This window comes from Rhinoderma darwinii, chromosome 4 (genome assembly GCF_050947455.1).
Source record: "Rhinoderma darwinii isolate aRhiDar2 chromosome 4, aRhiDar2.hap1, whole genome shotgun sequence".
NCBI classification, from domain to species: Eukaryota; Metazoa; Chordata; class Amphibia; order Anura; family Rhinodermatidae; genus Rhinoderma; species Rhinoderma darwinii.
Window position 1 is genome coordinate 298,431,252 of NC_134690.1, and position 25,406 is coordinate 298,456,657.

Here is a 25,406-nt window from a genome sequence, read left to right on the forward strand (position 1 = left end):
TTACCGAGGTTTTCACGAACATTGACATTCGTAACAAGCTCTGCATTATTAGAAATGACCAGATCCAACAGAGCTTCACCTCTAGTCGGGTCTTCCATAAACTGGCCCATAAAATTTTCCTGCAACAGGTTGAGGAAATGTCTCCCCTTTGCAGTTGAAGCCGAACCATGACACCATCTGGACTGGAATTCTGGAGAGGTTCTCCAGTGGGGTTCCAAGTGCCTCAACCGCTGTCTGGGCCAGATCCATCCGGCCCAGCCTCCCCAGTGGCAGGATTGCCTTCTCACTATTCACAATTTGCGGATGTTTTCAGCAAGAAGGCGGAGACGCTGCCCCAACACCGGGTGTATGACTGTCCTATAGAACTGGTTCCTGACGCATCCCTTCCCCGTGGACGGGTACACCCTCTCTCCTTGCCAGAGACTCAGTCTATGTCCGCCTATATTAAGGAGAATTTAGAGAGGGGCTTCATACGAAAATCCTCCTCCCCGGGCCAGGTTCTTCTTTGTCAAAAAGGACGGATCTCTTCGACCCTGTATCGACTACCGGGGTCTCAACCAGATCACGGTCATAAATAGATATCCGTTGCCACTGATTTCTAAACTTTTTGACTGCATACGAGGAGCCAAGATTTTTTCCAAGCTAGACCTGCGTGGGGCTTACAACCTAATCCAGAGTCGCCGGGGTGACTATGCGTCCTCTTGGGCTTAATGAAAATTTGAGCTTCGCTCCATTCCTCTGACTATTGACCTCCAGTGGGCCATTTTTTAATAGTACGTGATCAAATTTATCGGTATTGCTAATCATGTCTTTTAATGATTTTTTATCTTTTTTGCAGCCATGTAGAGTTGGTAGTGTCTGTATTACATGGAGACTTTTGAGACGATGGACGGTGGAGGAGAGGTGACTCTGGACAAATACATGGAATTCCATTTCAGAACAATAATATAGGGAATGTCTGGAGCCCATTCCCTTTACCCCCATTCTTCCTTTTTATTTCTACATATGTATTTATTTATTTTTGTTATTTATATATTTTTGTTTCTATTATTTTTATATTTATTTTTATTTTTCAGATTTATATCTCATGTGTGTTTACACACACGTGACATATATTTTTTGCTGTATGTGCGAGAACATACATGTTTATGATATGCATATCGAGTTTGTGTATACATGTGCATTATTTTTGTATTTTTGTATTTTCTCCATATTTCATGCACTAATGTTGAGAGATTTGCCAGATATTATGTATGTTTGTCATTTTATATGGTGATCCAGATATCATATGTACTTTTTTCTGTATATACACATTTAGTTATATGCATGTTTATAATTTTCATCATTCTTCATTATTTATTTTGTTGGTATCCTTGTGGGCTGAGTCAATATGACTTTTTATGTGGTCTGATTTATTTGGATCAATTTGTCACACATACACTCCTTCATCATTTCTATTCACATATAAGCTGGTTTTACAGTTATTACATACACACAATATTATTCATCTACTCATCACTCATTTATGATTCACTTTTAACATATACACTGTTCACTATTGGTTTGTTCACTTTTTTTCGTCACAATGTGATTGTTCTGTCACATTATTTTTATATATATATTTTTTCATATATTTTATATCACGGCATTTATTCGTAAAAAATACATGCATTAAAATTTGCATTTGTTTTGTATCTCACACATATTCCATCATCATTTTCATTCACACATGAGCTGGTCTCATAGTTTATTACACGCATATTAGTCACTTGACACTATTTATTTATTTTTGTTCACTCATGCATTATTTCAACACATACATCTTTCACTATTGTTTGGTTCACTTTTTCCCTTCAAATATATCACATTCTTTACACACAGGACAAGTTTATCACTTTATTTATTAACACTTATTTTATGTGACATATCTGCAACGTTATCGTCATTTTTCATTTTTATATTTATTTTTATTTTTATTTTCACTTTCATTATTATTATTTTTATTTTTATTATTTTCATTTTCATATGCCCACAATTGTAAAGAATGCCATGGCATTTACTGTAAGATATATATGTAGCAAAAGATCAATTGGTCCAAATAGTTCTCCTCACTACCCAATCTGTCGGACATATTTCTATTTCTACGTACCTTATATTCAGGCATGGTGACTGTGCGCTCACGCCGGGGGGAGTGGCTGGACTGTGTTGCGGCCCGGGCGTCTGTATCTCGGTGGGCGTGTGTTGACGATGTCAGACGTCGTTGGCCCCCGCCCTCCTCGATGACGCTCGGCCGGAGACACGCCTCCGGCCATATCTACACCTGTCGTGTGACGCTTCCATCAGTACACACATGACCATGGATGGTAACGCCCTCTCAATGTCCGATTGGCTGCTTGTCCTTTTTTAATGTTGATTCCCATTGGAGAGACGCCACCCCCGGACGAAGGCATTTCCGCCGAAACGCGCGTCGGGTCTGGCGTCTCTCTCCAGCAGGCTTCACTACATGGGTATGTAACAGCAGTTTTTTCATGTTCCCAGGCACAATGTTTCCAGGCACAGCTACTATTCTTTATGTGTCATTTGTAACCGTCTCAAGCTGGGATTAACTGCCGACATAGAACAATTTGCACCATGCACTTTATCCATTCATTCATTCATGCCCATGCATTACACAGTTTGTGAATATACTATCCCTGCAAAGAGCGACGCCTTGTCTATGCTCTGCATGACTCATCTTTTAATCCACATTGTTACCATTTTTGTGAATAAAGTTTGTATTTTTCTCTATACAACATTGTCATGTGTTAATTGAACCCTCAACCCTATAGGTTTTTGACTAATGGAAGACGGCATTTAACACCCAAGACAGGCACTATAAATACCTAGTGATGCCCTTCGGTCTGTGTAACGCTCCTGCGGTCTTCCAAGAGTTCGTTAATGACGTCTTCCGTGACCTCCTCTATGTCTATGTTGTGAACCGCTACTCTAAGACTTTTAGCCCTGCAGTTGCCCCCACTGGTTCTGCCGATGTATTCGAGGTCAAGGAGATCTTGGACTTCAGGAGGATAAGAGGAAAAGCCTTTTACTTGGTGGATTGGAAGGGGTTTGGTCCAGAAGATAGGTCCTGGGAGCCAGAGGAGAACGTCAAGGCTCCTTCCCTTATTAAGAAGTTCCTCTCTCGTTCTGGCCCCAAGAAGAGGGGTCGCAAGAGGGGGATAGTGTACCGTCCGCGGTCGCAGACTCCTATCATCCTGCAAACGTCTTCCTCTCCAGAGATGCCAGCACACGCGGCCGTCCTGTCCTGAGGTGACCACTACGGTGCGCGCTCAAGCTCATTCCCGGCCTTAATGAGCCAGACCACACACATGTTTTAGATTGATTGATTGCTCCCATGATCACCCCGGACTATAAGAAGGGCCGTGCCCCTTCCTTCATTGCCTGAGCTTTGTTTGTGTTACCCGTGTTAGTCTATGCAAATGGTCCCTTAGTGTCTTCCAGTTCCCAGTGTTCCCGTACCTGCTACCTGTACCCTGTGCTACCTTGTTCCTGTGCCTTAAAGAATTGGAGTCGTGTTGTACCACCAATCCGTCTGCTGTGTTACGCCACGCCTGGTGTCTGCTGCCAAGGTCCGATCTGAGCCTAGTCATCGCTGTCTGAACCACCACAGGTACCCTTGCTTGAACAATAGACTTTACTCAGTACTCTGTATTGGCCAGCTGCTATACTGCTACAGCGGTACAGCCCAGTGGGTCCACATACCCACAGATCATGACACCTGCTTAATTGATGATGGATTAACGAGGGAACAGCCCATTAAATAGCTTTTGAGATAATTGTCCAATTAGCTTTGGTACCTTGAAAAAGAGGCAGCTACATATTAAAGAGCTGTAATTCCTAAAACCTTCCTCAAATTAGGATGTGAATACCCTCAAATTAAAGGGAACCTGTCACCAGCATTTCACCTATTAAACCAGCACTACCTGGTGGTAGTGGGTGAAAAATCATTCCTATATAACCTATAATTGTCTTCTTAGTCAGCTCTGTAGCTTTAGTATTCGGTTTTTTAGTGTTCTCTAACCGTATGCTAATGAGCAGAAAAGAGTCAGATCTTCATTTGAAAAGAGTCAGATCTTCATTTGAAAAGAGTCATATCTTCATTCCTCAAGTCTTTCCGAGTTTACCCCGCCTCCTTACTTTTGATTGACAGCTCTTTGCCTTACCCCAGCACACAAAATCCCGCGCTTGTGCATTAATGTCCTCTTCTGGTGTGTGCGCACAAAGGGACACCGGATTATTACGATAAAAGGCGCAAAATGTTTGCAGGCCGTTATTTACAGTCGGAGAAGGAGTTTAGGAGAGGGGATAACGGCAATGAACTTTTGATAACAGCGGCCAGTGAGGGATAAGTAAAGTTCAATAGGTGAAATGCTGGTGACAGGTTCCCTTTAAAGCTGTGAGTCTGCACTTTAAGCCCATATTGATTATGTAACTGAATATTCAATATGTTTTGGTAAACAACTAAATTGCCAAAACTTGTGTCACTGTCCAAATAATTCTGGACCTAACTGTATTATACTTCATATTTATTTTTCTACATATCTCTTTATTTATTATCACTTCAATGCCTAATGTAATTATTGTATATAGTTTTATACATTTCCCTGATGGTCTTGAAAGTATCAATGCCAAACATTTATTAATGTTTGACCCAGGGCTTCTGCGGTGTTAACTCTGCAAGTTTGTATGCAAATGCCACCTGCAACATGTATCTCAGTCCTTCATGTCCTAGTGCGCATGCTCTGCGCATCCCTGGAAACGGAGGTCACAATTGGCGTCCGTTATGGTGCACGGACGTAGTGTTGCATCCACATATGCCACACCGCATGATTTCATCTGACGCTGCGTCACGTTCTCCGTGGACTCCATACAAGAGAGTATGCGCCAATCACGGGCGGCATACTTAGGTATAACAGGCTCGCAGCCACTGATTCGGGGCCATTTAAATAGCCAGCTCATACATTAAAAACCATCCCTGGAAGAAGGTACACGCGTTCGGTGGATAGAGCATATAGGAAGCTCCCGCATTGGTTAGATCAGTTGCATTTCTAACACATTTTTTGCACTTGTATGGGTTATATGTATATGATTCTGGTCTATGACTGTGGGATGTTTTATTTATCCCTATATTGGGGTTTTGTAATGTTCATAGTTTATATAGTATTGGCTTAGTCACTTATACTGTACAGTACATTTACAATTATATGAATTCTCTGATGTGTCTGTTTTTCCATAAATAGAGTTTCCCCCAGTTTTTTAATGATGTTTTATTACGTATTTTCTTAATAAAGTTTATATACTGATTTTTCTTAACCTGGCAATTGAGCATCAGTCTTTTTGTAGGGTTATATGTATTCATGCCCTGATGTAGCCTTTATACATTTCTGGATCCTTGCATTAGTGGTCATTTATGACCATGTGTATTGTTGCGATTTACACAGCTGTATGTTTTTTCTGGTTGACTAATCACACAGAATAACTACTGTAGCGCAAATTGCTGGCTATAATAGAAAAGTGTAGAAACATAGTTCTTTGCAGCTTGCTGTGTTTGGGGCTGCATAGCGGTAAACCAGTCAGAGTGCCCATGCTTACCCTTGTCCACCTACAATGGGCACGTGAGCATCAGTACTGCACCATGGAGCAATGGAAGAAGGGGACCTGATCTGATGGATCATATTGTATTTTACATCATGTGGACAGCCTGGTGCTTGCATGTCAGTTACCTAGGGAACAGATAGCGCCAGGATGCACTATAGGAAGATGGGAAGATGGCAAACCGGCAAAGGCAGTGCGATTCTCTGGCCAGGTGGGAAAGCTGTTTAGGTGGGAAAGCTTAGGTCCTGAAATTCGTGTGGATATTACTTTAACACATACCACCTACCTAAACATTGTTGAAGACCAAATCCAACCCTTCATGGAAACAGTATTCCTTAATGGCAATGGCCTCTTTTAGCAGAATAATGGACCCTGCCAAATTACAAAAAGGTGGGAATAGTTTGAGAAACATGAAAAAGAATTCAAGGTTTTGACTTGGCCACCAAATTCCCCAGATCTTAATGTGATCGAGCATCTGTGGGATGTGCTGGAAAAACAAGCTTAATCTGTGAAGACCCCACCTTGCAACATGCAGGACTCAGAGGATTTGCTGCTAATATCTTCGTGCCAGATAGACATCTTCAGAGGTCTTGTTGAGTTCATGCCTCGATAGGTCAGAGCTGTTTTGGCGGCACAAGAGGGACCTACACAATATTAGGCAAGTGGTTTTAATGTTAGAACTGATTAGTGTTGTATATTTTGTGTTAGTGTTGTAAAATGTGGCAATGCTTTAGAGTTCAAAACAAATCCCACGATCCTAAAAAACAAATAATCACTAAATTTGAATGTTGTTTAACCCCTTAGTGACCGGCCCATTTTAGGCCCTAATGACCAAGCTATATAGTCGCATTCCAAGAGCTATAACTTTTTTTTTTTTTCCGTCTACATAGCTGTATGAGGACTTGTTTTTTGCGGGATTAGTTGTACTTTTTAATAGCACCATTGTAGGGTACATATAATTTTTTATTAACTTTTATTAACTTTTTTGGGGGGATTATAAAAAAAACCTGAAATTCCACCATTGTTCTATGCGTTTTTAAATTGACGCCGTTCACTGTGCGGCGTAAATAACATGTTACCTTTATTCTATGGGTCGGTACGATTACGGCGATACCACATATGTAGAGGTTTTTTATGTTTTACGACTTTTGCACAATAAAAACACTTTTGAACTAAAATTATTTGTTTTTGCATCGTCGCTTTCCAAGAGCCGTCACTTTTTTATTTTTCTATAAATGTAGTGATTTTTTGGGCTGGTTTTCAGCGGGACGAGACGTAGATTTGATTGGTACTGTTTTGGGGTGTATGGGACTTATTGATTCATTTTTATTATGACTTTTTTGGGGGGCAATGGAAAAAAAAATTGCAATTTCGCCATTGTTTTTCGCGTTATTTTTTACGATGTTCACCTTGCGGTTTAAATTACATATTAACTTTATTCATTGAGTCATTACGGTCGCGGCGATACCATATATGTGTACTTTTTTACACTTTATTTCACATTACTTATTTTATTAGTCCCACTAGGGGACTTTACTCTGCGATCTTCAGATCGCTGCTATAATGCTTTGGTTTACTTCATATACCAGAGCATTATTGCCTGTCAGTGTAAATCTGACAGGCAATCTATTAGGACGTGCCTCCGGCGCGTCCTAATAGTCATATGTCCAGGGCAGACCTGGGGGCTCTTATCAAGCCCCCGGCTGCCATGACACCCCATCGGAGACCCGCGATTGCATTTGTGATTGCATTTGCGGGCCGCCGATGGGTGACAGAGGGAGCTCACTCCCTCTGTAAACAAGTTAAATGCCGCGGTCGCTATTGACGGCGGCATTTAACAGGTTAAACGGCCGCGATCGAAGTAAACTTCGATCGCGGGTGTTGGAGCAGGAGCCCAGTTGTCATCAGAATAAAAGATTGCAGTTATAAAGTGCAATATCGCACTGCAATCTACTGCAATCGCAGAACATAAAATCATTGAGGTAACATGGCCTAAAAGAGATGACATATGTGGTGAAAAGCCAGTATAATAAAGTAACAGAGTTTGCACTACATTAAAAATACACTGCGGAGCCAATACATGTGTTTCATACTAATTGTAAAATATTTTAACTCTACCTGAGAAATGAATCCTGTTGAAGAGCACTGCCTCACCCAAAGTGTGAATTTTCTCTTCTTCCTTTTCCGTAATTCCCGCTCTGTACAAGAAGCAATAAACGCTGGGTCTTCATCAATTAGAGGTTCATGAAGTACCTATAAAAACAAAGATGTTGAAAGCATGTTCAGTCTTATCGAACTATAAGATTAGATTACAACTTTGTATATAACCTGGTGAAAAATGCATCTAATACAAGTTTGGAAGCCTTGCAAAAAGTAGATTTTGAAAGCAGATGTGTCACCTGAAAATGTTGCCTTATTTAAGGGCTGCATATTACAGGGACAGGTCTGCTGAACTATTTGTTCAAATAGCACACTAATATATTATGTTATTTGACTAATAAAATATACAGTGGCATGAGTCCTCGGTATTTATGAAGAGAACGCCTGGTCTCGCCCCTTCCTCAGTGGCTGAAGGTAGGGCTGATTCTAGCTTTTCTGCTGCCTGAGGCGAAAATTGAAATGGCGCCCCCGGATCTTGATTGACATCCCCCTGACTGTTCTACATAACTACCACCCTCCTCCATTGCCTTGTACTCATGCGCGGTGCAGCGATGAAGCGGGGCAGAGTACACCTCGCTGCACGGTGCCTGCACATGGAGTACAAGGCAATGGCGCATCCACGAAAGTTGGAGGAGACTAGTAGTGATGTAGAACAGCCAGGGGATGTCAATCAAGCACGGAAAGGTGGGTATGGATGCAGTACTATGTGACTCTTCAGGATAGCGGCACCGCCCCATGACCCTTTAAAGAGTAATTAGCATGTAGTGTGCGCCGTTTTAAAAGTTTATTTTAGAGATGTTGCTGTATCTTAAACAAACATACAGGGGAATTTTTAAAGATATTGTCAGGTCATGCATTACAGCGTGGTGGCGGTTCAAGGGTTAAAACTGCCAGATAGGTTCCCATTAAATATACAATGAATTGCAACAATTCCATCTACCCAGCAATTTTCTTATTAAATATATCCTATATAATTACAGCACTAGGACCAAACTCAGTACATCTATACAGTACCAGAACCAAGCTCAGTATATAGATACAGAATAAGAAGAAAGCTCAGTACATATACACAGCTCCAGAACCAAGCTCAGTACATAAATACAATACCAGAACCAAGCTCAGTACATAGATACAGCACCAGAACAAAGTTCAGCACATAAATATAGCACCACAACCAAGTTCAGTACATAAACACAGCACCAGAACAAAGCTCAATATAGAAATACAGCACCAGAACCAAGCTCAGTACATAGATACAACACCTGAACCTTGCTCAGTACATAAATACAGAACCAGTACCAAGCTCAGTATATAAATACAGCACTAGAAAAAAGCTCAGTACATAAATACAGCCCTAGAACCAAGCTATGTACATAAATACAGTACCAGAACCAAGCTCAGTACATATATACAGCACCAGAACAAAGATCAGTACATAAATACAGTATCAGAACAAAGCTCAGTACATATATTTACGCAACACTAGAACCAAGGTCAGTGCATAAATACAATACCAGAGCCAAGCAAATTACATAAATACTGCACCAGAAGCAAGCTCAGTACATATATATAGCACCATAACTGAGCTAAGTAAATAAATACAGCACCAAAACCAAGCTTACTACATAAACACAACACCAGAACCAAGCTCAGTACATATATACAAGACCAGAACCAAGCTCAGTATATAAATACAACACCAGAACCAAGCTCAGCACAAAAACATTTCAGTACAGAGATCATTTGCAAAGTCAGGTTAGCAGCTTCCAGTATGACCTAAACAATGTTAATGAAATACTGGGAGTTGCTTACACCCCAAAAAAGGTACCCTCTATCATCTGCAAAAATCATACAGTAAATACAGTAATAATTAGTAAGATGCAGAATAAACATTTATTATTCAGAGACTCACAGGTGATTAGAGTCGTTCTCTTTCCTTTTCTTCTCCATCCGGTCCAGACCACCATGACTACTTCTCCCGACCACGAATCCTCTCTGCAGAGTTTGCCGCTCAGACCTCTTCACTTATCCAAGATATCCGCATCACCTAAAATTAACACAATGTCATGCCCATGGCCGCGGGCCGTCAGGCTCACTCACCTCCTTACGGCCGCAGCCATGGATCTGCGAGCACTGGCCCCAGCATCCTCCTCAGGAGACGCCAGCGCTCACTTCCGCTTACCTCGGCCGGGTCTCGTAAAGTCAAAATTAGCCCATGAGCACCCTGGACTAATAGAGGGGCACAGCCCCTTCCTGCCTTGCCTGAGCCTTGTGGTCTTACTTTAAGGGGAGATACAGACGGACGTTGCGTTTTTGCGCGCGCAAACAACGCGGCGTTGTGCGCGCGCAAAAACCATTTGACAGCTGCGTGTGTCATCCGTGTATGATGCGCGGCTGCGTGATTTTCGCGCAGCCGCCATCATAGAGATGAGGCTAGTCGACGCCCGTCACTGTCCAAGGTGCTGAAAGAGCTAACTCTTTCAGCACCCTCGACAGTGAATGTCGAACACAATATCGAAAAACCTGTTGAAAAAAAAGAAAAAGTTCGTACTTACCGAGAACTTCCTGGCCGTTGCCTTGGTGACGCGTCCTTGGTGACGCGTCCTTGGTGACGCGCCTCTCGCCATCGGGCCCCACCTCCCTGGATGACGCGCCAGTCCATGTGACCGCTGCAGCCTGTGCTTGGCCTGTGATTGGCTGGAGCTGTCACTTGGACTGAATTGTCATCCCGGGAGGTCAGACTGGAGGAAGAAGCAGGGAGTTCTCGGTAAGTCAGAACTTCGTTTTTTTTTCTACAGGTTCATGTATATTGGGATCGGAAGTCACTGTCCATGGTGCTGAAACAGTTTAACTCTTTCAGCACCATGGACAGTGACTATCTCCTGACGTCGCGTACCGATAATTTTTTTGCCGAGTTCGGCCGAACCCGGTGAAGTTCGGTTCGCTTGTCCGGCTTCGCTCATCGCAAAGACACTCCGTTTGGATGTTCGGAAACAGAAAAGCACGTGGTGCTTTTCTGTTTACGTTCATCCTTTTGACAGCTGGTGCGCTGTTTCAGTCGGTTCGCACGGAAGTGCTTCCGTGCAACCTGCGTGGTTTTCACGCACCCATTGACTTCAATGGGTGCGTGATGCGCGAAAATCCGCAGAATTATTGAACCTGTCGCGCTTTTTGCGCAGCAGACAAACGCTGCGCAAAAAGCACGGACTGTCTGTACTGCCCCATAGACTTGTATTGGTCCATGCGTGCCGCGTGAAAACCACGCGGCCCGCACGGACCGAATACACGCTCGTGTGAATCCCCCCTTAGTTTGTCTAAGCAAATGGTCTCCTAGTATTTCCCAGTTCCCAGTGTTTCACGTTCCTGCTACCTGCATCCCGTGCTATCCAGGTCAAGTGCCATGTTGAGCTGAAGTCGTGCTGTGCTGTATACCACGCCGGGCGCCTGCCTACCGCTTAGTCCCAGCCGAGCCTGTCTTACTACTGTCCGAGCTACCACAGGTACACTATATGAACTATAGACTGTGACCACTGTCCTGTTGGCTAGCTGCCATACCGTCAAGGCGGTACAGCCCAGTGGGTCCACGTACCCAACGTGACACACAAAGTCCTCATGGTGCCACACAATGCTCCCCTGAATATAACAGCACCCTAAACTGAGCCCATAAATATACTGCCACACACTGTGCCCCTGAATACAACCATATCACACACTGTGCTCCTGAAAATAGTTAATTACACATTGTGACCTGGAATGTAGTGTAATGGATGGTTGATTTGCTTATATTCTATATAGTAAATGACATTGTGAATTATCAAGCAGGCCAAATTCTATTTCACGTGTAATGACCGTCGTCGTAGTCCCCTTTTTTCTGTTTGAGTCTTCAAGAAATTTGTTATCTCTGTGTTTTCTCTTTATGCCCTTGGATACGCTCGCGGTCTGGCTGAACGCCCAGACATAAAGATGTATGGGAATGAAACTCCCTAAAAGCCTCCCCCATAAGAAAGAACAGCTCATAATAATTCTATTGTATGCTTGTCTCAAGGTGCAAACATGTTTTCGGTATCTGATGAAGAATTATAATAATGCATTTGAAATGTAATATATGCCTGTGATTGGCTCAAATATAACATTATCATTGTATGCTATTGACTGAATCAGAATTAATGTCACATTGCCTCTGATTGGTTAACCTCAAGCCTATACACCTTTTGAATGATATTATTGTAATTGAGTTTGGAGTATTTTTGAGCATACAAGCAATGTCTGTTTGTTTTATTCCTCCTCTCCAACATATATATCGCTCTAATCTATGATTAGCATCTCGATAAAATTCCTGGAGTGATTGTCTGTTGGGACACTCATCTAAATTTCAGTCTAATATATATTTTGAGCTATAACTTCCTCAACAGTTTTTGGGGCCAAAACCCGAGAGATCGATCGTCTGATAGCTGGCACGAGAGAGGTCGGGCATTACATTTGTGAATTTAAAAAAACGCGGTAGGTAAGTAGCTTACTCTTGCACAACCTTTCACACATGTATTGCGTAAGCCTTGGCATTTAGTAGTCATGATGTCACATCTCTCGGACCCCAGGAAATGTATTCAGAAATGTTATGAAAGAATGTGTAAATCTTGAATTGTTTATATAAAAGACATGAGAGAATTTTTTCTGGCAATTAACTTGTTAATCAGAATAAGTTGTGAGGAGTGATAACCCCCCCTTCGGAATGTAGTGACGTAGCGCATGGTTAACCGAAGTTGTAACTTAGGGCCTGTTCACAACACCGTTGCCCTGCCGTTGAGGGATTCCGTCGAAGGATTCCGTCGGGTTAACCCCTCAACGGAAAGGCAAACGGAAACCTAAGCTTCCGTTTCCCTCACCATTGCTATCAATGGTGATGGAAACCAAGCTAATGGTTTCCGTCTGTCACCGTTGTCACAGGGTTCCGTTGTTCTTGACGGAACCAATAGCGCAGTCGATTGCGCTATTGATTCCGTCAAAACGACGGAACACTGTCACAGCGGTGACAGACGGAAACCATTGGCTAGGTTTCCGTCACCATTAAGTTCAATGGTGAGGGAAATGAAGCTGAGATTTTCGTTTACCTTTCCGCTGAGGGGTTAAACCGACGGAAACGTCCGACGGAACCCCTTAGCGGAAAGCGACGGTGATGTGAACACAGCCTTACATGTGAAGTTTTGAAATTAAAAGATTGCAGCTTGAACAGTGAGAACAAACTTGTGCTGATCTGTTGTAGTGTGTCATTTGTTATTTAGCTGTTGTGTAAAATCATTAAGGCGGGATTCACACGACCGGGTCGGGTCCGAGCCCGAGTGCCGGCCGGTAAAATCGGCCATTCTGCCCGGCCGGTTTGCATAAAGTTATGCATCCGTGCCGGGCCGGGCAGATCCGGACAGTGACATCAGCGGCAGCTCCTGAAGGGGAATCCCCATGTGTTCGGGGATTCCGCTTCAGGAGTTTCCCCTGATGTCACTGCCCAGATATGGACAGAGACATCAAGCGCTCTGTCCAGGAGCGGAATCCCCGAAAACACGGGGATTCCGCTCCTTCAAGGAGCTAAAGTGCGGCTAGCACATAGCAGAGCGGGGAGATACCTCCCTGCTCTGCTATAGTGGCGTCGCTACAGTAGTAGCAGCCGCAGCAGCAGCAGCTGCTGCTACTACTACTAGCGGCGCCATCGAAGGTGTTGCCGGGCCAGGGTGCTTTTAACAAGCAGGGGAAGGGAGCCAGCGCAGCGCTCCCTCCACCTGCTGTACACCCCGGCCCTGCAACACAGTGTACAGCGATGCCATTCGTCAGAATGGCATCAACTCCTCCTCCTCACATGCACTCTGCGCTGTGAGGAGGAGGAGATAGAGCGCAAGTGCCGGGAAACCCGGCCATCACTCGGAACACATTCCGGTGATGGCCGTGTAATACCCGGCCCCATAGACTTCTATGGGAGCCGGGCGGCCGGGTGTCCGGGCAAAGATAGAGCATGTCCTATTTTTTGACGGCCGGATTTTCCGGCCGTCAAAAAAATCGGTCGTGTGAATAGCCCCATTAGGGGTCTATCATTCCTAATGCAGCCGGGTGCCGGCCGATTTATGAACGGCCGGCACCCGGCCGGGAAACCCTGCCGTGTGAATGAGGCCTAAGGATCAAAAGGTTATCCTGTTGCCTGTGTCCTCTCAGATAGTCTGAGCGAGGTACTGATTGTCTGTAGGTGACAGAAAGGTTGGATATTTGTAAGTAATATTGTTACGTCCATGGCCGGTGGTCGTCGTTCTGACTTACCCCTTGACGATCCCGGCCATGGACGCCTCTCTTCTCGGCGTGTGCTCCCTCCAGCGAGACGGCGGCACTCTCTTCCGGGTCCTCGGACTGTGTCCCGCAGGGCGCGCGTGCGCCCGCGCGTGCACGGCCTTAAAGGGCCAGTACGCGTCCAGCTGCCTTACATCAATTATCAGCCCAAATGGCTGCTGGACTATAATAAGGGGCCCTGCCCACTGGTTCCTTGCCTGAGCATTGTTGTCTTGTAAAGGTCTCCCAGTGTTTTCCAGTTCCCAGTGTTACCCGTTGCTGCTGCCTGTACCCTGTATCCCGTGCTATCGTTACCCGCTGTGAAAGTCAAGTCGTGTCTTCCCGCTGCATCCGCGGCGTCACCTGCTGTTAAAGTCAAGTCGTGCCCCTGCCACTGTCTACATTGCCTCAGGTACCCGTTCAGAACTATAGACATTGTTTTGTACCTTGTTGGCCAGCTGCTACCCCGCTACGCGGTACGGCCCAGTGGGTGCACACCCCGCGCCGCGACACTACGCTCAGGCCATGGACCCCGCTGGCCAAGTCAAGAGCCTATCTTCCTCCCAAGCCATGCAGGCGGAACTGCGGGATCTGCAAGCATGACAGGATCAACTCATTGTGGCAGTAGACTCCATGGCACAGCATCTTGGTGCGCTAGTTAATTCCGTCACCACTCCAAGTCAAGCTCCTCCGATCGACCCTCCTGCTACACCTCCTGGCAGCCCCAGTTCGGACTCTCGGTTCTCGCTGCCATTGCCACCTCGGTTTCATGGAGACGCAAGTTCGTGCAGGGGGTTCCTGAACCAATGCCAAATTCACTTCACTCTGCACGCCCGAGCATTTCCTTCGGACGGAGCCAGGATCGCCTTTATTATATCCCTACTCGCCAGCAAGGCCCCGGCGTGGGCGAATTCATCTGGTAACGACAGGGTCCCGAGACCAGAGACTTCCAGGGGTTTGTGCGGTTGTTCCGTTCCGTATTTGAGGAGCCTGGACGAGTCTCGTCGGCAGCCACTGCTGTCCTTAACTTGCGTCAGGAGGACGTCTCCGTGGGCGATTACACCATCCAGTTTCGGACTCTGGCAGGAGAATTGTCCTGAAACAATGAGGCCCTGGTAGCATCCTCCTTAAGGCATGGCCTATCGCCTGAGATCAATGACGAACTGGCTGCTCGAGACCTCCCAGCTGCCCTGGATGATCTGATTCTACTGGCTACCCGTGTGGACATAAGGCTCAGAGAGTGTTCCCGAGAGATTCTTCAGGAAAAACGGCTTTCTAGACTGGCGTCCAACTTCCAGCAACCCCTCTTGCCTTGTTCTTCTGCTGCGGCCGAGGTTCCGTCGCCGGTGGATCGGCTTAAACTGTCCGATCAGGAGAAACAGCGCAGGCGCACCTCTGCACTCTGTCTGTACTGTGGCCTTGCTGGCCATGTCGTGCGTCTGTGTCTTCAGAGGCTTAAGAAATCCCAACTCCTGGGATTGGTTGGAGAGACAACCCTGGGCGCTACTGCACTTGATAGAGAATTCTTGTCCAAGCTGTTCATTCCTGTCTCTGCCTACCTGGACTCTGGCTCCGCAGCCAATTTCATCTGTCAAGACCTCGTGGATCTTCTTCAATTGCCTACTGTTTTGCTGGAGAGACCGTTAATCGTTGCCTCGGTAGATGGACTTCCTTTGCCTGACCCAGTATTGTCTGTGACCAAGCCATTGAGACTCCAAGTGGGAGCTCTTCATTCTGAGCTTATCTCCATGTATGTTCTGCCCAAGGCCGTCAACCCTGTGCTGTTGGGTTTGCCTTGGCTCCGCCTCCACGCCCCAGTTCTGGATTGGAACTCCGGAGAGGTTCTTCAGTGGGGCCCCAAGTGTCTAGACCGCTGTCTGTGTAATGTTTATCCATCCCAGCCTTCTTCGCCTCAGTCATTGACAGGGTTGCCTCCTTGTTACTCGCAGTTCGCTGATGTCTTCGACAAAAAGGAGGCAGAGATATTGCCACCACATCGAGAATACGACTGTCCTATCGACTTGGTTCCTGACTCGTCCCCTCCTCTCTCCTTGCCAGAGACCCAGTCTATGTCGGCCTACATTAATGAGAGTCTGGAGAGGGGCTTCATACGAAAGTCTTCTTCCCCGGCCGGAGCCGATTTTTTTTTTTCTCAAAAAATAAGGATGGATCCCTCGAACCCTGCATTGACTACCGGGGTCTTAATCAGATCACGATGAAGAACAGGTGCCCCTTGCCATTGATTTCTGAGCTCTTTGAACGTATACGGGGGGCGAAAAAAAATTCCAAGCTTCACCTGCGGAGGGCTTACAATCTAATCCGGATCCGTCAGGGAGACGAGTGGAAGACTGCATTTAACACACGTGATGGACACTACTAATATTTGGTCATGCCCTTCGGCCTGTGTAACGCTCCCGCAGTATTTCAAGAATTTATGAATGACATTTTTCGTGACCTCCTCTATGTCTGTGTTGTGGTATACCTCGATGATATCTTGATTTTTTTCCCCAGATCTTGTGACTCATCAGGGCCATGTCCGCCAGGTGTTGCTTAGATTAAGAGAGAATAATCTTTACGCCAAGTTGGAGAAGTGCGTGTTCCAAGAGAAGTCTCTACCCTTCCTGGGCTATATCATCTCTGATCAGGGTCTCAAGATGGACCCCGAGTAGGTCAAGGCTGTCCTGGAGTGGCCACGTCCCCAAGGCTTAAGGGCCATACAACGCTTCCTGGGATTCGCCAACTTCTACAGACTGTTCATTCCCAACTTCTCTACTCTGACAGCCCCCATCTCCACCCTCACTAAGAAGGGTATGAATGCCAAGGTATGGACTCCAGAGGCGGAAATCGCATTTGAAACCTTAAAAAAGGCCTTCACGTCTATACTTCACCACCCTGATGTATCCCTACAGTTTTCATTGGAGGTGGACACCTCCTCTCTTGGTGCCGGTGCACAATTGTTCCAGAGGGGTTCGAAAGGCAAGACTGTGGTATGTGGTTACTACTCCAAGCTGTTTTCTTCTGCTGAGCGCAATTACTCGATTGGAGATCGGGAGTTACTGGCCATCAAGCTGGCTCTGCAGGAGTGGAGACACCTACTGGAGGGTGCAGCTCATCCTATCCTGATCTTCACGGACCACAAGAACTTGACCTACCTACAGACGGCTCAATGGCTGAACCCTCGTCAAGCCAGATGGTCATTGATTTTTGCACGGTTCCGGTTCCAACTCCACTACCGGCCTGCCGACAAGAATGTGAGGGCCGATGCCTTGCCTAGGTCATTTGAGACAGGAGGACACTGTGGAGTCCCCACAGAATATTATCGATCCTTCCTGCATCTACTCTGTCAACCCTCTGCAGGTCAGAGACATTCCTCCAGGAAAAACTTTCGTACGGCTGGCAGACAGAGGAAGAATCCTTCGCTAGGGTCACAGTTCCAAGCTGGCAGGACATGCAGGTGCCCGTAAGACCCGAGACCTAATTGCCCGTCAGTTCTGGTGGCCCACGCTGCCCAAAGACGTCATGGACTTTATCTCCTCCTGTACGGTGTGTGCTGCCAACAAAGTTGCCCACTCCAGACCAGCCGGTCTGCTCCAGCCACTGCCTGTGCCCGATGCCCCGTGGCGGCATATTGCTATGGATTTTGTTACAGATCTGCCTCCCTCTGCGGGATGCAGTGTGATCTGGGTGGTGGTGGATCGTTTTTCTAAAATGGCTCATTTCGTTCCCCTGCCTTCTGCCGCTCGACTGGCTGATCTCTTCATGCAACACATCTTCCGTCTGCATGGACTACCTCTGCATATTGTCTCGGATCGAGGGGTCCAGTTCACCTCTAAATTCTGGAGAGCACTCTGCGGCCTACTCGGTGTACTTGGACCAGAGGAGAGGTCTTGGGAGCCAGAGGAAAACATCGATGCCCCTGTCCTCGTGAAGTTTCTTTCCCGCTCTGGTCCCAAGAAGAGGGGGCGTAAGAGAGGGGATACTGTTACGTGAGAACAAACTTGTGCTGATCTGTTGTAGTGTGTCATTTGTTATTTAGCTGTTGTGTAAAATCATTAAGGATCAAAAGGTTATCCTTTTGCCTGTGTCCTCTCAGACAGTCTGGGCGAGGTACTGACTGTCTGTAGGGGACAGAAAGGTTGGATATTTGTAAGTAATATTGTTACGTCCATGGCCGGGGGTCGTCGTTCTGACTTACCCCTTGACGATCCTGGCCATGGACGTCTCTCTTCTCGGCGCGTGCAGGGAAACGCCTGCACTCTCTTTTCCGGGTCCTCAGACTGGTCCCGCAGGGCGCGCGCGCCCGCGCGTGCACAGCCTTAAAGAGCCAGTACGCGTCCAGCTGCCTTACATCAATTATCAGCCCAAATGGCTGCTGGACTATAATAAGGGGCCCTGCCCACTGGTTCCTTGCCTTGGTATCCCGTGCTATCGTTACCCGCTATGAAAGTCAAGTCGTGTCTTCCAACTGCATCCGTGGTGTCACCTGCTGCGAAAGTCAAGTCGTGTCTTCCTGCTGCATCCGCGGCGTCACCTGCTGTGAAAGTCAAGTTGTGCCCCTGCCACTCTCTACATTGCCTCAGGTACCCGTTCAGAACTATAGACATTGTTTTGTACCTTGTTGGCCAGCTGCTACCCCGCTACGTGGTACGGCCCAGTGGGTCCACTCCCCGCGCCGTGACAAATATCCTGTAGTACCACAAGGGCTATGGTTAAGTTCTGATAATGGGGAACAAAGTGCAATAGGGAAAACTTTGAATGTTATATTGAATAACCATTGATACACTCCTAGCACACACTGCCAGTTTGTAATATTATGTGTAAAGGTCCTTAAAAAAAAACAAAAAACAAACACCAGTTGTATGCTTTGTCAGACTGGCATAAGGTAGGAATCTGTACAGACTGATTTCTAGCACGCATTTGAAAATCCGGCATAGACTTTGATGTAATATAACATCCAAGTAAGTCTATAGTAGTATATCATCAGACTGTCTGGAACTGAATAAAGTTGTAAAATAACAACCTGTGCTCAATGAATGACTCTGACACATACCCTTCTACTTGCCATCTGTGTTGTAGTGGTATACCTACACAAATTATGTGAAAGAAGAATTGGTATTAGCTCACACGAAGGGCCCTTAAAGAAATCATCATCAAAATACATCACATGCTGTATTAACTAAAAGCTATACCCCAACAGCAAGGGGTTTGTAGAAGGTTGAAATTAATGTGACCAACTCCTGCTTGAATCAATGGAGGTTCACGAATGTCGATTGTGTTGAAGAATTTGCTCTTGTAATTTGTTGATTGGCAGTATTTTGTCTGTTCTTGGTGATCAAAACAGTGAGTGACCAGAGAAGTAATACAGTCTGTCCGAAAGTAGTAAGAAGGCTGCCGGAGAATACACCGCTGCTAGAATGTCTGCAGGGACAACTTTTGATATCGTATCGGTAAGACAGTCAAGTCCGAAATTAGTCAAATAGACTAGTCTGAGATATCTGTCAATAGACTAGGCCGGTCTGTTTGGAGGTGGGGGATTTACGGGAGATCACCCTACTGCTCTCCGACCATGGGGTCAGAAGAAAATGAACAAAAATGCGGGACAGCCTTGGGGCATGAGTCCCGGCCATCATTATAGTAAAAAGAGCAAAAAGAGCTTAGGCTGTAATTGCAAAGAATGTTAAAAAGTGATGGGAGTTGGACCTTGACGTTGGAAGAACGTGAAGGCAAAATAACACACTGTAAATTTTGATAGGAAGAGTGAAGAATATGGAAAAGCCAGGTACATTGCAGTGACTAATGTGGGTCAGAACGGAGGGAGTGTAATGTGAACTGGTGTAATGTCACATCTGTGTGATGTGTGAGACATGTGTGTGATGTAACATGTGTGAAGTCTGATGAGACGGGTGGCCACAATATAGCATTGATTTTTAGATCTATATTGCATGCTCTCATTTTTAACAGCAGTACTGTGTCAAATTTTTAGTGTCTTGTGTATTGGGTTAAATAATTAAAGTTAGTTGTGTAAAGTCCAGCATAGCATGGGTCTGAAGAAAGGGGGGTTACAATGTGAAGGAATGTGAACTGTCTTATCTTTACACGTGCGCTCTTGCGCTCTCTCTCTCTCTCTCTCTCTCTTAGTACGCAGAGTAAGTAAAATATTACAGCAAGCTGAATTTGTCTGCATAAAAGATACAATATGGACCTTCTGGAATGTTCATGTGTTGTGATATGATATGATTTAACGTTGTAATGTTTTGAAGTTAATTCAAATGAATTAAAATACAGATATTGTATGACACAGTGTTTTGAAAATGTATGTACCCCTACTGTTTCCTACTCCCACACACAGTTTATTGGTTTGCCGTAATTAACATTAACAGACATATTATTCTGTTTTACTGGATAAATATTTATAATTGTTGGTTTTGTTCTTACACATGCAGGCAAGTGGTATAGTACTGCCTAAATGTTATTTTTGAAAATGTATGATGTTTTAAAAGTAAAAGGTTGCAAGGTATGTAAATGTAGTTTAGTCAGGAGAAAGTCATTTTTGTTCCAGGCTATTGCGTATTACAGGGGGCCAAACTAGTGCCCCAAGTTAGCGTGCCCAACCTCACTATGTTGAGAAATGTAGTTTTTAAACCCTGCTACATTACTTCCGCAGAGTCCAAAAAGGGGGAGTAGTGATGAGACTTATCAGGTACGTCTCCGTGGCAATGCACAATTTTGTTTTGTTTTGAACAATTTTGTTTTGTTTTCAATTTTGTTTAGTTTTGAATTAATTTAGAGCTAGGAGGTCTACAAAATGTGTATGAGACCCCAATGAGTAACCTAGATTAAAATGTGTATGAGAGTAACCCAGATTTTGAGTTTTTCTGTGTAGATGGTTCCAGATTCTTCCAGAACGGTAAATATGGCATTGGGTATGCCGTGGTGTAGTCACCACTCAAAATGAGGTATTGTGTGAGAGACCATCCCCCTTCAGCAAATCTACACAGGAGGCCGAGGTGACGTCACTCATAGATGAGTCTTTACAGATTTAGATCGGAAAGAGGTGAAATTGTCTGAATATTGTTAGTTTTATGCCAGATTTTAGTAAAATAATTTTGGTTTGTTTGTGGTATTAATCAGGTATCTACAGGACCTGATGGGGGTGGGATTTACAAGTGTTCTGGATTATCAGATGAATGTGGAAAAATAAGTCTCCACCCTTTTGAAATAGTTTATCTATACACAACATGGGTTTCGAATGTAAATATCTAATGAAGAAAAACGTCATCATATACAGTATGTACAAGACAGGGTACGATGCACGAGGTAAATCATCCAGAGACTACTCTCACCTTCTTGTTCAATGACTATTACACAGCCGCAGCCCCACTCTATAACGACGGACATCAGAGAAACCTCTCATCTCTGCCGTTATTCCCGTGAATGCTGCAATCAAAGCGGACTGCAACATTCAAGAGGAAAGTGAGAAGAGGATATGCCCCTTGGATCGCGTCACAGGGAATTCCTGTGACGCGATTGAGGGCCATACCATATATGGGCAGACAGCCAAGGGTCCATTGAAGGACCCCAGGGCTGTCCTACCATATTTCCTGTTGTTAGGGCATACTTAGGTATGTCCTAACAACTGCCTGTGTACTATCAGTACACAGGCTAATGTACTGTAATATATATATTGCAGCAGTGCAGCTACTAGAAGTGCAGAAACTCAAGTTTTAAGCAACCAGGGAGCATGTACAGAAGAGAGTGTTTTCTCTGCTGTTGCTTGGGCTGTCTGATGAGACTAGTTAGGCTCCACCTGAGACGGCTCTTTAATTCAGGTGTGTGCAGTTCACACAGGGCTCTCAGTCTGGGGAAGACAGGCATGCTAGCCTGTGAGAGTCACCACCGTGTGAGGTAAAACTGAAGGTTTTGAGGTGCTGGGCACAAGGCTCAGTGTCTCGTAGTGAGGGACACTGAATGTGTTAGTTAGAGGCTGGACGGCTTAGGGTTTATTTTGTATGTTTATTGTTGTACCACTGATTGCTGTTGTGAAGACAATAAAGCTAGCCGCGGCTCATTTAAACCTTTTACTCAAGGAGTTGGAGTGAACTTTCTATGTGTGCCAACCATCTCACCTGGGAGATGGCGATCCCATGAGCTAAGTGGTCCCCAGGTTGCCACAATATATATGCCAATACATTAAAGTTTAAAAAATAAAGTAAAAACATAAAGTAATGTTAAATTTAAAAAAAATACACATACACCTTTTTTACAATAAACATTAAAATAAGTCTCAATACATAAAATATACACACATTCAGTATTGGCGCGGCCGTAATAACCTGCACAACAATTGTTTTGCATCATTTATGATGTGTACGCTGTAAAAAAAATACAATAAAAACTGCTTTCTATCACTTATTGTGGGGCACAAGGTGTGATGAATTTAACCTCCATGTGCCTCACATTAATAGTAATTAACCACATCATGTACCTTACATATTAACCCATTATAACTGAGAAACATGATGGGGTTAATTACTATTAATGTGAGGCACATGGAGGTTAAATTCATCATCACACCACGCGCCTCACATCAGAAAATGGAAGAACTTTTTTTAATTTTTATTACTGTTGGCAAAGTATCGAATTGGTATCGAAATCGCAATACTAAACGAAGTATCGGTATCGAAGTCCAAATTCTGGTATCGTGATATCCCTACATGTGACCCTAGTGTGTTTATGGACAGAAGCACCGGCCTCAAAAACATTGTTTTTTTGAACATCCTTTTATTTTTCTAGGCCGTTACAAGGCTTAGAACTTTAGCAGAAATGTCTCACATTTTCAAGAAAATGTCAAAAGGCTATTTTTACAAGGACCAGTTCAGTTGTGACGTGATTTTGAGGGGTCCCTACAATACAAACCCCCATAAATAACCGCATTTTAAAAACGGCACCCCTCAAAGTATTCAAAACAGCATTTACAACGTTTATTAACCCTTTAGGCGTTTGACAAGAATTAAAGCAAAGTAGGGGTGAAATTTACAAATTTCATTTTTTTTGCATAAATTCATTTTTAGACCCTTTATTTTCCTGTAACGCAGAAGGTTTTGCAAGAGAAACACAACTCAAAATGTATTGCCCAGATTCTGCAGTTTTTAGAAATATCCCATACCTGGCCGTAGTGTGGTAATTTACTGAAGCACTGGACTTAGAAGCAAAGGAGCACCTAGAGGATTTTGGGGCCTTCTTTTAATTAGAATATATTTTAGGCACCATGTCAGGTTTGAAGGGCTATTTGGTGGAAATCCCCCAAAAGTGAAACCCAATTGTAAAACTACACCCTTCATGGAAATTATGTAGGGGTATAGTGAGCATTTTGACCCTACAGGTTTATTGCAGAAATTATTGAAAGTAGGCCGTGAAAATGAAAATCTACATTCTTTCAAAGAAAATGTAGGTTTAGATAATTTTTTTCTCATTTCCACAAGGACTAAAGGAGAAAAAGCACCACAACATTTGTAAATACCCACATGTGGTCATAAACGGCTGTTTGGACACATGGCAGGGCTTAGAAGGGAAAGAGCGCAATTTGGCTTTTGGATCTCAAATTTAGCAGCAATGGTTTGCAGAGGCCATGTCGCATTTGCAAAGCCTCTGAAGGACCAAAACAGTGAAAACGCCCAAAAAGTGACTCCATTTAGGAAACTAAATTACATCTAGGGGTGTAATGAGCATTTTGACCCCACAGGTGTTTCATAGAATTTATTAGAATTGGGCAGTGAAAATAAAAACAATCCTTTTTCTTCAATAAGACGTAGCTTTAGCTCAAAATTTTTCATTTTCAATAAATAAAGGAAAAAAAGAACCCCAGAATGTGTAAAGCAACTTCTCTGGAGTACGGAAATACCCCATATGTGGTCATAAACTGCTGTTTGGGCACACGGCAAGGGATCAGAAGAGAAGGAGCGCCATTTGGCTTTTGGAGCACAGATTTTGCTGGATTGGTTTCTCTGCACCATGTCGCTTTTGCAAAGCCCCTAATGTACCAGTACAGTGGAAACTCCCCAAAAGTTACTAAATTTGGGATACTACAGCCCTTGAGTATTTAATATAGGGGTGTAGTGAGCATTTCGACCCCACAGGTGTTTCATAGATTTTATTTGAATTGAGCAGTGAAAATAAAAATGTAAGTTTTTTCCAATAAGATGCAGCTGTAGCTGAAAATATTTCATTTTCTCAAAAAATAAAGGAGTAAAAGCCCCCCAATATTTGTAATGCAATACCCCATATGTGGTCATAAACTGCTGTTTGGGCACACGGCAGGGCTCAGAATGGAAGGAGCGCCATTTGGCTTTTTGGAGTGCAGATTTTGCTGGATTGGTTCCTGGTCGCTATGTCGCATTTGCAAAGCCACTGCGGGACCAAAACAGTGGAAACCCCCCAGAAGTGACCCCATTTTGGAAACTACACACCTCATTCACCTAGGGATGTAGTGAGCAAGTTAACCCCCGCAGGTGTTTTGCAGAAATTAGTGTGCACTCGATTTTGCAGAGTGAAAATGGGATTTTTTTTCCATAGATATGCCAATATGTGGTGCCCAGCTTGTGCCACCATAACAAGACAGCTTGCTAATTATTATGCTGTGTTTCCCGGTTTCAGAATCACCCTACATGGGGCACTAATCTTTTGCCTCGATATTCGACAGTGCTCAGGAGTGAAAGAGTACCATGCGAAGTTGAGGCCTAATTTGGCGACTTACAAATTATTGGTTCACAATTGTAGAGGCTCTGATGTGAAATAATAAGAGAAACCCCTGAGTAGTGACTCCATTTTGGAAACTACACCCCTCAAGGCATTTATTAAGGGGTGTAGTGAGCATTTTCACCCACAGATCTTTCCATAAATGATTGCGCTGTGGATGGTGCAAAGAAAAATTTTTAATTTTCCCCAGATATGCAATTTCAGTGGCAAATAGGTCATGCCCAGTTTATGCCACTGGAGACACACACCCCAAAATTGTTAAAAGGGTTCTCCCGGGTATGGCGATGCCATATATGTGGAAGTACACTGCACGCTGTAGGGTTTAGAAGGGAGGGAGCGCTATTTGGCTTTTGAAGCGTAGATTTAGCTTGGTAGCAGTTTTGTTTGGAGTTTTACTGGTATTTCAATTTATAATGTGGGGGTACATGTAAGCTGGGCAGAGTACATCAGGGGCATAGTCAGGTGCCATAAAAATTGGGTAAAAAAAAAACAACAATAAAATAATCCATAGATGTGTGTTACGCTGTGAAGCA

General features: G+C 44.4%; 1 protein-coding gene across 1 annotated transcript in view; it reads right to left on the reverse strand.

Moving 5' to 3' along the window:
- PGBD5 (piggyBac transposable element derived 5) overlaps positions 1-25,406 on the reverse strand; it is a 202,604-nt gene that overhangs the window by 93,534 nt on the left and 83,664 nt on the right. Inside the window, exon 3 of the mRNA XM_075862644.1 lies at positions 7,771-7,905. Within this exon, the coding sequence (XP_075718759.1) occupies positions 7,771-7,905 (135 nt within the window). The remainder of the gene's footprint in view (positions 1-7,770; positions 7,906-25,406) is intronic.